The sequence below is a fragment of the Tenebrio molitor genome, chromosome 9 (genome assembly GCF_963966145.1).
Source record: "Tenebrio molitor chromosome 9, icTenMoli1.1, whole genome shotgun sequence".
Lineage (NCBI taxonomy): Eukaryota > Metazoa > Arthropoda > Insecta > Coleoptera > Tenebrionidae > Tenebrio > Tenebrio molitor.
In genome coordinates, this window is record NC_091054.1 from 3859884 (window position 1) to 3871397 (window position 11514).

At 37.2% G+C, this 11514-nt stretch overlaps 3 protein-coding genes across 3 annotated transcripts; 1 reads left to right on the forward strand and 2 right to left on the reverse strand.

Moving 5' to 3' along the window:
* Window positions 1–7: 7 nt before the first annotated feature.
* LOC138139395 (cilia- and flagella-associated protein 276) lies at window positions 8–9130 on the reverse strand. Its single transcript, XM_069059655.1, has 3 exons — window positions 8949–9130; window positions 218–455; window positions 8–164 (listed from the first exon to the last, which is right to left on the reverse strand). Exons 1-3 carry the CDS (start codon window positions 9128–9130, stop codon window positions 24–26), a joined length of 561 nt encoding a protein of 186 aa, XP_068915756.1. The 3' UTR covers window positions 8–23.
* Window positions 9131–9238: 108 nt separating this feature from the next.
* On the forward strand, window positions 9239–10005 carry LOC138139396 (uncharacterized). Its single transcript, XM_069059656.1, has 3 exons — window positions 9239–9378; window positions 9572–9735; window positions 9786–10005. The coding sequence occupies exons 1-3, from the start codon at window positions 9282–9284 to the stop codon at window positions 9948–9950; spliced, it is 426 nt and encodes a 141-aa protein (XP_068915757.1). The 5' UTR covers window positions 9239–9281; the 3' UTR covers window positions 9951–10005.
* On the reverse strand, window positions 9402–11266 carry LOC138139392 (ribosome biogenesis regulatory protein homolog). The gene is made up of 5 exons (XM_069059652.1): window positions 11079–11266; window positions 10534–11023; window positions 10223–10479; window positions 9957–10128; window positions 9402–9751 (listed from the first exon to the last, which is right to left on the reverse strand). Exons 1-4 carry the CDS (start codon window positions 11219–11221, stop codon window positions 9996–9998), a joined length of 1023 nt encoding a protein of 340 aa, XP_068915753.1. The 5' UTR covers window positions 11222–11266; the 3' UTR covers window positions 9402–9751; window positions 9957–9995.
* Between the last annotated feature and the right edge of the window lie 248 nt (window positions 11267–11514).

Genomic DNA, 11514 nt, shown 5'->3' on the forward strand with positions numbered 1-11514 from the left:
ACACAAAACCACTTCCAAAGCCTTTAATACTGATAACAATTGCCATCTGAGTCTTGCCTCGAGTAGCCCGCGTTGGTCTGCGGCGAGTGGTGGGACGAGTTCATCAGCTTGACGTTGCTGGGGTGGCGCCGCTCAGGCAGGCCGCTGATGATCACCGGGTGCATCTGCAACGCGACCACTCAGCGAACCAAATCGGCCGAAACTAGCACAAACGTACCTTGTTGAGCTTGTAAGGGAGGATTTCCGGCCAGTTGGGCCTCGTGGGGCGCGGCACGATGCCGGCTCTGGCGTCGAGGGAAGACTTCAGATCGGAGGTGTTGCGGAGTCGTCTCCAGGTGGGTTTGCCGGTGGTTTCCGCTTGCAAGTAGACGTCGATGGGCTCGGGAAAGATCTCCAGCGAGTGGTCGTAGGGCGAGGCCAGGATGAAGTCGAGATCATCGTGTGGGAGCAAGTGGCTGCGGTCACAGGTCAGGGTATAAATCAAAACGACTGAGACGCAGTAAAGCGAAAATAAAAGTGAAGATCGTAAAAGATGGTGTGCACTGGAGGGTAATAAAGACAAGTTGCGAAGTGCATCGGGTCGATGAGCCACGGCCTGCGAGCTCTTAAAATAGATGCACAATGCTTTCAGATTTTGTTGATATATCAACAAGAAATATTATCTTTGTTTTACACTTTACTGACCCGAGGGTCATAATAGTTAATAGTTATTTATGCAATAAGTGAGTAAAGTAATACTTTTTTTTACGAGAAGGAAAATTTGCCGCTCGAGCGAAGCGAGTGCGCAAATCCGCCGAGTAAAAAAAAGATACTTTACTAACGAGTTGCATACAAAATTTTTTTGGCGCCCGTAAGTTTAGATAACAATTTTTTCTCCAAAGTGTCACATTTTGCATTGACAAATAGTATATAAAACGTCACTTTAAATACGACTGTTCATTAGTCACCACTTGATGTCCATTCGGGCGTTTTCGGCATATTAAAAACACGTCATTGCAGTGAAATAATTCGTTCTATTTTTCAAATATGGTTTCCTATTTGATATGTTCATTTAGTTTGTATGTTTAAATTAACGTTTAATAAAAAAGTTGCTTGTTTCATTTGTTTATTTGGTTGTAGAAAAAGTATATTATGCAACAAGTTTTATAAACGACACTTTAGACACGAGTTTTATGTTAGGCACGAGCGAACCGTAGCGGAGCGAGTGTTTAATAAAGGAGTGTCTAGAGAAATTTATAAAACGTGTTGCATACTATACTTGAAATATTTGCTTTTTTAAATATATCTTTAAAAACAGGGTAAAATCCTTAAAAAAGTGTGTGCGGAAGGGGCCTTATTAGTAATATTTATTGTTAATTAATTTTCTAAATTAGGTACGTAGGTACGGCCTTGTCTATTGTCAACTATGGAATAAATCCCCAAAATATTTTTTTTTTTTTATAAAAAGGTCTTCGAACCTATGATGTCGGAAATACCAAGCTCGGTGTCTCATTAAAAAAGATAAATTGAAAATTCCCTAGATTGTAAAAACGTTAATTGTGTCGGATGAAACAAAGCCTATAACGTAATGAAATGTTCATTATCGATTATTAAATTGAATGACGCAAATCGACCGGAAAGGAAGTTAACAGTTCCTTTTACAGCTCCATACAATTGATACTGAAGATGTTATGGTCGACTGGACAATCCTTTTGGAAAGCAAGTCATTTTTAGTTTTGTTTATCCTAGGTGGTATCAACGGAAGATCTTATCTGCTTAGTTACCACTTCATACATTAGAAGCACATAAATCGTCATGGGGATTCTCTCTAAAATACTATTTAACTTACAAAAAATGTAGTCTTCTTTTTTAACGTGTTTTCCACAGACCCTCATATAATTAGAGGAGGATTTTCCCATTAATAAAGAAGCACTTTCCCATGTTTTCTTTCTCTCTACCCGGTCTTTAGAATTTTGCTTTTACTGGTTCGTTTTTTCGACACGTTACAGCCAAAAACACAATTTGTTTTATCGCTCTTGTTTTTAGTAATTTTTAAATAATAAATTTCAATTAAACCGTCGTTTTGTTTTAAAAACAGAAATCATTTGAATAGCCACCGGCTGAGTGAGTCTTAAAATTTTGCATACAGTTCACACCAGATGTCTCACTGACAGCTGGAATCGCCAATACAAAGAACTTGGAAATTAAAACGAAATTCCTTCGGCAGAATATGCCAAATATTTTTAATACGATTTCATCAAAAATTAATTATGTAAGGTTATTATTAGAACTGGGCGCACATTGTGTGATAATAACTAGAAACTATGCAATATTATTCCCACATTCCACAGTCCGAACGGGAAGATCTAATTGACGTTACTTCGTGAGCAAAAGAATTTGTGTGTTTGGTCTATCGATTGGTTTTAACCATCTGAAGAAAGATGAGAGTGCAATGACTTGCAGTTCACTTAAAATTTGTACATGAGATAAATTGCAATGATTAAGTCGATAACGATCTAACAATAGAGCGAAGAATAAATTATGGATGCTTACTTCCATCTCTAACATTCGCTCAGCGGTTACTTCCTTTATAGAGGATATTATCGAGGTATATGAGCAAAATAAATATAATTTGTGAGTCGCATAAAATTAAATAAATATGTCGCAAAAACAAAAAGGAAAAGGATTGGAATGCTAATAGCGCAGTGGAAGGAGTATGTTTTAACTATTACCAATAATACCTATACATTTCTCAGAAATAATTCCATTAATTGTAACCAGTGACAGATCTCGTCAAGAACAGCAAAATTGTTAAAGTCTGTCTCAATTCTAAATTTCCACCAACACTGCATTCTGCGTTGGAAATACAACCGGCAACACTGTTTGGTGAAAAATGCGTCAGATTATATTTGTTAGGTTATCTGTCAATTTCCGTTTTTACCCTCTTTACAACTCAAAATTTTAGAATAAAGGAAAAGAACGAAAACCTTTTTTAAAATGCAGCAAGTAAGTAGGTAGAAAATCAAATTCTAAAAGTAAAATAAACTTATGAATTAATTTTAATGTTTTCGAATCATGTTTGTGAAATAATTATATTGCCAACTTTGGTTATTAAGAATCCCCAATTTAGAAATATTTTTATTTTGCCAACATAATTCGACAGGTGGCGGAAATTTAGAATTGAGACTAAGGTCACTAAATCAACACACTACGTGTTAAGGTAGCGCCATTAGTGATTTTCTATATCTATGCTTGTCGCACAATAAACTCAATCTGGGGATAAACAAAACAGAGTCACGTTTGAAAATTTTGAAGTGTCACTAAAGACTGTTGTCATTTTGCCAAACTAAATTCCCTGAAACTGATGTCTTCCTCGTCGCACTTACGACATTTGCATGTATTATCTTTGTTCCACAATAAACTCACGCCAGGAATGTAATGGCGCTACCTTAACACGTAGTGTGTTGATTTAGTGACCTTAATTGAGACAAACCACGGCCTCCTAGATTCATAAGAGACTCGTCTCTTATATATATTTACATTGGTCCTTAAATTTTGGAATCTTGGTAAAATTTTACTACTTGCATATTCTGCGGCACTCATGATATGATCTCTCAGTCCTGTCTTCGAGTGTCTTTCATGCCGCATTTAAAGTGATATCATTGGGTAGATTATGATAAGAAGTGTTAACTTTATGTCGTGAACTAATACAACATTTTTTCTTTATTTGTGGCATTTTTTAAAGTTTCAACTGCACTTAGTTTTTCAAATTGACAATTTATTATATAAAATGTCATTATTCATACGTATTTTTAGTTGCATATACTAATATATGGATCACATTAAAGTCGCTAGATGGACATACTATACGGGGAATTCCATAGAGAAAATAAAATACTATAGAATGAAAAGTCCCTAATAAATTTTTGGAAAATCGTTTAGAGCACCCTCACCACACCGCAAGAGGGCGCAAATGTCTTAAAAAGTCAAAATTTTAAAATCAAAGTAATCTCAATAATCTAAAAATGAGTCAAAGCAGTGTCAGTCTTTATGTCACTATCTTGTAATTCAAAATGAGGCTGTGTCACGTTCAAAAATTAATGTATGTAGTACCGCTGCTAAGATTGCTAAATTTGTTGTTGAGAGAATCAAGCAAAATTTATATAGAAAACAGTCAACAAATTGAAAGAAATATAATACTTCAAGACCAAGAGATTACACCATTATTTGATGCATCATATCTTATTAAAGGAATTAGAAATTATAGGATAACAAAAGATTTGGTTTGGGAAGTAAACGAAGAAATTTTAAGTGTGAAATTGGACCATATAGTGAAGGTTTATCTTTATGATTCAGCGTGGGACGAATTAAGAGCCCTCCACAAAATTACGAACATGCAGATAAGATCCAAAAGATGTCCTATGCAACTCAAGTTTTGAGTCGTCATAATCATGATTAATTCAACTATCACGCTATTAGTTAACTGTGGTAATTTCTAATAACAATTGTTGTTAATAATCTAATATATATTTTAACTAACAGGTAGAACAAACCTGAATGATGAAGACTTGGGAACTGAAAAAACAATAACTTTTTTGACAAACTCTTTGATAATAATCTGGAAGGAGGGACATTTCGCCCACGTTGCGAGAAACCTCTTGCTTGTGGAGTTTACAAAAATCCGGGGCACACAAAATTTTGGCAGGAAGCAGTCCTACACTTACGCAATATGTACCTACTTTGGAAACATTTTTGGATTAAAAAAACAGCACTTCCTTCCATAAAAAAAATTGAATGAAAACATTGGAAGGATTTTTGGATGTATACTAAAATTTAGCAGAAAGTGGCAAGTGTGATTTTTTTAGAGTTTGTAAAAAATGTTAATAAGATTCATAATATTTTCAAAATTATATTCAGTAACATAATTTCGGGCGATAATATTAAAAGCAAAATTTTAACGGTAATTCAAACAAAAGTACCTAATGTTAATTTTTCGTTCACTTACAAATAAAATTGAATATGAAATTTAACCACATTTACATTAAGGGGTAAAATTTAATTTTAAGTGGTAAGATATGAGAACGGTAACATTTAGGAATAATATTTATAAAAATGAAGCAGAACTGTATCAAAAACGGTCATTGTTCACTTTAACTACTTCTGGAATTTTCCCGTTTTTTCTGGCTAGACAGCCTCAGGGCGTCCTCCTACATCGTTACCCACCACTCAAACCTTGTGCAAATGAAAATTTTCCTTACCCTTTAGTTATACTAAGACTTGGCGCGACCTTGACGCGACCTTGAAACACAACAAGAGAGAAAAAAAAGGCATTTGCACAAGGTTTGAATGGTGGGACACGATCTAGGAGGACGCCCTGAGGCTGTCTAGCCAGAAAAAAAGCGAAAATTCGAGAAGTAGTTAAAGTGAACAATTACCTCAAAAACGGTTGAAAATAAAATATCGAAAGTATTGCTGGCGTTTTAATTTGTTGTGAAAATTTGCGATGATAAAAAAAATCAAAGGAAAGGTAAACTCATCCAGTAGGCTGTGATTTTGCACCCTCACCAGGATAAGAGATGGCGGTAAACGCTTTGTGCCCAAAAAATGTATAGGGAGTTTGCGTTCTATATGTTCTTATTTTGTCTATGGGGAATTCAAAGAATATACCAAGAATTTCATAGAGAAAATAAAATACTATAGAATGAAAAGTCCCTAATAAATTTTTGGAAAATCGTTTAGCGCACCCTCACCACACCGCAAGATGGCGCAAATGTTTTAAAAAGTCAAAACTTTAAAATCAAAGTAATCTCAATAATCTAAAAATCAGTCAAAGCAGTGTCAATCTTTATGTCACTATCTTGTAATTCAAAATGAGTCTGTGTCACGTTCACAAATAATGTAGTACCGCTGCTAAGATTGCTAAATTTGTTGTTGAGAGAATCAAGCAAAATTTATATAAAAAACAATCAACAAATTGAAAGAAAAATAATACTTCAAGACCAAGAGATTACACCATTATTTGATACACCTCATCTTATTAAAGGAATTAGAAATTATAGGATAACAAAAGATTTGGTTTGGGAAGTAAACGAAGAAATTTTAAGTGTGAAATTGGACCATATAGTGAAGGTTTATCTTTATGATTCAGCGTGGGGCGAATTAAGAGCCCTCCACAAAATTACGGACATGCAGAAAAGATCCAAAAGATGTCCTATGCAACTCTAAGTTTTGAGTCGTCATAATCATGATTAATTCAACTATCACGCTATTAGTTAACTGTGGTAATTTCTAATAACATTGTTGTTAATAATCTAATATATATTTTAACTAACAGGTAGAACAAACCTAAATGATGAAGAATTGGGAACTGCAAAAACAATAATTTTTTTAACAAACTCTTTGATAATAATCTGGAGGGAGGGACATTTCGCCCACGTTGCGAGAAATCTCTTGCTTGTGGAGTTTACAAAAATCCGGGGCACACAAAATTTTGGCAGGAAGCAGTCCTACACTTACGCAATATGTACCTACTTTGGAAAAATTTTTGGATTAAAAAAACAGCACTTCCTTCCATAAAAAAAATTGAATGAAAACATTGGAAGGATTTTTGGATTTATACTAAAATTTAGCAGGAAGTGGCAAGTGTGAGTTTTTTAGAGTTTGTAACAAATGTTACTAAGATTCATAATATTTTCAAAATTATATTGAGTAGGTAACATAACTTCGGCCGATAATATTAAAAGCAAAATTTCAACAGTAATTCAAACATAAGTACCTACCTAATATTAATTTTTCGTTCACTTAAAAATAAAATTGAAGATGTAATTATTGGTAAAATAATTCATTTAACCACATTTACATTAAGGGATAAAATGTAATTTTAAGTGATAGGATACGAGAACGGTAACATTTAGGAATAATATTTATAAAAATGAAACAGAACTGTATCAAAAACGGTTGAAAATAAAATATCGAAAGTATTGCTGGCGTTTTAATTTGTTGTGAAAATTTGCGATGATAAAAAAAATCAAAGGAAAGGTAAACTCATCCAGTAGGCTGTGATTTTGCACCCTCACCAGGATAAGAGATGGCGGTAAACGCTTTGTGCCCAAAAAATGTATAGGGAGTTTGCGTTCTATATGTTCTTATTTTGTCTATGGGGAATTTTCAAAAACAGACATTTATCGAATGCGACAGGCCGGATAAGAGACGAGTCTCTTATGAATCTAGGAGGCCGTGAGACAAACTATAGGTGCCATTTTTTCGAAATATAAATTATAGTTATTTTCATATTCCCCGGTTGGTATTTATGATTTTTTGATTTTCCAAACTATTCATTTGTTTAAATTGACATTGTCAAATAAATTGCAAAATTATTTAAGAATATTTTGTAAAAAGGTTCAAATGGAAAGTTCAAAACGAACTAGCGTGGTTCTATTGGTGCGAGAGAAGAGGGCCATTGCAAATTATCATATTTTCAGTATGTCAGATTGGTGTTCGTTCTTTTCATTCACAAATACAATTTTTTGCAGATAAGTGCAATTCAACAGTGCAATAACCTAAAATAGATTTATTATGCCCAATTGCCCAATCACAATATTGCCAACTGCCAACTAAAATGTCAGATTCTCATAGATAGTCCGAATTTGAAACAATCGTGAATGCTGTTATACGTTAAAAGCGAAAGGAGAATAAAAACTTAGATAATCAAGCAAAAACCAATTCTTTATTCGTAGTGAGAGTGACATTGAAGTTACGTATCACACTTAATCAAGGGCACACACCTCTAAATGCTCGAAATGACGCCCTCCGTTATCGATGTACGCTCTTGTGCCCTTCGGGGGCTTCGGGCCACAGAATATGTCAGAATTTTGTCAAATTGTCTCGGCAGCATTATTCACATGAACAGTTAATTCTTCGAGAGGGTTAACTTGAGTCTCAAACATAATCTGTTTTAAATGGCCCCATAAAAAAAGTCACAGGATCCCTCCGAAATAGTAACGGCACGTCATCCAAAAGGTCACTTAGCACATTTTGTAAAAAATTAAATATATATTCTTCACCATTTAAATGTTGAGGTAAGACATGTGGCCTTATCAAACGATTCCCAATTATTCCCACCCACACGTTAATTAAAAATCTTTGTTGGAAACCACATTCTCCGACCAAATGCGAAAAACTCCATCTCGAGTAAATCCTGCTTCATCTATGGTTAAAAAATTGGGTTCTTCGTCGATTTTCAGGAGAAGCCATTGACAAAAGATAATTCGATGTAGGTAGTGGATCTTCGGGTTTTAAGAGAAATTCACTTCCTCAAAAATTGTTAACACGGCTGGATGAAGGTGAAGGACATGACAAAATTGTGCCAGTAAGTTTTTGTAAGACCTATCCGCCTGGGTTTTTGCCGTATTTGCTTTTTGTGCGTTAACCTTTTTCAAACGAAGCCGTTGTTTTTTCACCGTCCTATTCATAAACGACTGGATGACACGGAATACGGTGAAAATAAATTTGAGTTTTCGAAAAAATGGTAAATAAATAGAAAAGTAATTTGTTTAAATTTTCTCAGTGCATTTCAATAGCACCCTGTATAGGTGTGGCGGTAACAAAAAAAAAAAAGAATGAAGAGTAAAATAGAGTTGAGTAAAGCTTGAGATATTATGTCATCCATTTTAAAAAAGCTGTGAATCGAGAGAAACGTGTTCGGTACTAAAATCGTCAGTTTTGGAATTTTCCCGATAGGTTTTTAAAGACACATTTTCGAAAGCCTATTCTTCAAGAAACGGCAATAAAAAATCGATTGTCTTGTACACTTCCAAACAAAAACTCCTCCAACTTAAAATATTACACGCAATGAATAAATCAAAAACCTCAGGTACTTTTGATTACTCTTCCCGAGCGTTAACTCTTAGAGGAAAGAAGTGGCCAAAGTTTAGAACAAATGAGCAGTCACAATCACGTGATGTTCTTACCTGAACGGCTTGAAGTAGGCGAATCTTCGTGCGCTGGCTAATGTGTGGTGTGCGTGCATACGCTCATACGGCCTCAAGAGTTCTTTGTTGCGCCAAACCTCCTCCCCCGGGACGTCCAGAGGCTTGACGAAGACCCCTTCGTAGTCCAACTCGGGAACGCAGTTTCTGTTGCGAGTGCTCATTGTTGCGATACGAAGGAATGCACGTCATAATTTGGCATAAAAAATTAGTAAATGAGGGATCGGTTGCCATGGCGACTATCAAATAAAATTAATTGTCTTGTTACATGTCAGATTGATTTTGGGGTGATCGATACAAAATTCTTAGTCGGTGATGGCGGGAAGGAGGGTTCTGGATGTGTACGACGAGGAGTTCGTCACGAACATGGAGATCGCCAAGAATCTGATCGCGCTCGTGCAAAATCCCAGAGGTGAAGTGAAATGAAAGCAGAACTCTAGTCAAAGTTATATTGTGTCCGTTGAACAACTCGGCAACGATAACGCTGAGTTATCGGCGCGAGTTGCTACCTTACAATGACAAAAATCACAAATTCACCCGCATTGTCGCGACAATGCGGAAAATTCTCGCTTATGTACAAACTAACTTATATACACTTTCTTCAGATAAAGAAATCTGTAAAAAATGGATCTTGAAACTGCGCCAATTGAAAGCTACAGATGTAACTGTGAAGAAGAACCGGAACAGCTTCTTCAAATATTTCCTCCAAGTCTTGCACAGGGCCGTCCAAGGCGAAGACGTCCTCGGTGCTTCCCCACTCGATGCAAAAGTAAACTAAACCTTAACTGCAACAGAAATTGCAATCGATTAATTTTGCAGGCGGCGGACGCGGATTCGAGGGATTTCATGTGCCGCTGGTCCCCCGACAAGCGGACGTACGTCGCGGCCAAGCCTTTGCCGGGGGCGGGCACGCTAGTCTACATGGCCGTCTCCAAAGACCCGAGTCTCGGCTGGGAGAAACAAGGGGAAACCACCTACGTCTAAACTCACCCTAGAATCTATGATACAATCCGAACTGAATAAATTCGATTAACGCCGCTTCCGGCCCCCTGCCACTTTCCCCTTTCGCCCCTTATTCGAATTCTTCGGTTTCTTTTTGCCGCCACCGCCTTGCGACTTTCTCGATCGCTTGGGCCGCTCCGTCTTTTTTTCTTCCGATCTCCTTTAAAAAAAAAATACAATAAAAACTCATAATGTAATTGATAAAAAATTTGGTGACTGTGCAAAAATAATTGTTTCAAAGCAGTTGTACTCACTGTAGTTGCTCCTCGTTGATGTGCCGTGCCACCGCTTTCTCCATGTCGATTTTGGGGCGCTTGCTCAGCACCGACTCCACAATGCTCAGGTTCTGCGTTTTCTCCTCAGCGCCGGACACGGGCGGCAACTTCCGCTTTCGCGTCGCACCTGGTGTGATAGCGCTCACGCCTCTCGCCTCCTTTTCTTTTGGAAGCTTCCCTTGGAATTTTCCGAGACTGGCGGTCGACGATTTCGCGACCGTAACAGCCGCTTGCAACTAAAATAAACACATTCAACACCACCCTCGCGGACATTTACATGGACGCATTACCTCTTTCGCTGACGATACGTCCGGATTCGTCAATCCAAACCTCGGGATTTTCACGTTTCGCGCTTTTGCGATATTGCGGAGTCTTTGTAGCTCATTCTTCGCCACTTTCTCGCTCTTAGCTTCGATCTTTTTAGCGAATTGGTCTTCCATGGGGTTGGCGTTTTGTGGCACTTCCAACACCCAATCTTTGTCTTTTTGTGCCGCGGCGCGCTTGAAGCCGTACAACGGTATCCATTTCTTCAATTGCTCATCCCAAGTCAATTTACTCTTCTTTTTCTTGACGATGCCTTTCTCTTTAGCGAATTTTTCCCATTTAGTGAGAGGTCGGGGCTTGGGTACGGATCTGTAACGCGGCAGGGAAAACTTCTGTTTGGGGAGTTTGGCGACGATCGCTTCGTCAATTCTTTCCGTCGGCAACTCCCAGATCTGATTAAACAACAACTGAGTGTTGTCTCGCGTTAATTTCAATAAATATTCATTGGTTTCGCTCCTAAAAAATTAAAAACAAATGCTCACAAGCGTGGGGCGACAACACGATTACTCACCTCAAAGCTGTCGAATCTAGCGGATTTGAATCTACAGCTAATAAAGCACCTAAATCTATCTCTATTAACTTATTTACTTCCACCGATCTGTATTTTTCGGCCTCTTTGGCCGATTTTTCTAAAACCTCTCTAACAACATCCATGTTGTTGCAACTTGTCTGGGTTTTCTAACCACACTTCTCACCAACGGTTACACGTGGAACTAAAAGTCACTAAACTCGGTTGGCAACACTAGCAAACTACGTAGTTGTCTGACATGTCAAATTTTAAATACTTTTCGAAAAATCGCCAATTCCGCGTTTAAATTTTGTGTTTTAATGTTAAAAAACGAACGAGTTTGGTCCAGATAATGGGTACGTCACATCTGGTTTAAGTCGCGTCGGAGAGAACAGGACCGGACTTTTTATTGTTGTGGACGCCAAGACCGGATCCGACA

What these genes read in the sequence shown, in the direction of transcription:
- LOC138139396 (XM_069059656.1), top strand. Translation starts at nt 9,282, where the DNA reads ATGGCGGGAAGGAGGGTTCTGGATGTGTACGACGAGGAGTTCGTCACG. An exon ending in GCTCGTGCAAAATCCCAGAG is followed by an intron (nt 9,379 to 9,571) that starts GTGAAGTGAAAT and finishes CACTTTCTTCAG; the next exon opens with ATAAAGAAATCTGTAAAAAA. An exon ending in CTTCCCCACTCGATGCAAAA is followed by an intron (nt 9,736 to 9,785) that starts GTAAACTAAACC and finishes TTAATTTTGCAG; the next exon opens with GCGGCGGACGCGGATTCGAG.
- LOC138139395 (XM_069059655.1), bottom strand. Translation starts at nt 9,130, where the DNA reads ATGAGCACTCGCAACAGAAACTGCGTTCCCGAGTTGGACTACGAAGGG. An exon ending in GCCTACTTCAAGCCGTTCAG is followed by an intron (nt 456 to 8,948) that starts GTAAGAACATCA and finishes CTGTGACCGCAG; the next exon opens with CCACTTGCTCCCACACGATG. An exon ending in TCCCTTACAAGCTCAACAAG is followed by an intron (nt 165 to 217) that starts GTACGTTTGTGC and finishes GTCGCGTTGCAG; the next exon opens with ATGCACCCGGTGATCATCAG.
- LOC138139392 (XM_069059652.1), bottom strand. Translation starts at nt 11,221, where the DNA reads ATGGATGTTGTTAGAGAGGTTTTAGAAAAATCGGCCAAAGAGGCCGAA. An exon ending in ACGTATCGTCAGCGAAAGAG is followed by an intron (nt 10,480 to 10,533) that starts GTAATGCGTCCA and finishes TGTTTATTTTAG; the next exon opens with TTGCAAGCGGCTGTTACGGT. An exon ending in ATCAACGAGGAGCAACTACA is followed by an intron (nt 10,129 to 10,222) that starts GTGAGTACAACT and finishes TTTTTTTTAAAG; the next exon opens with GAGATCGGAAGAAAAAAAGA.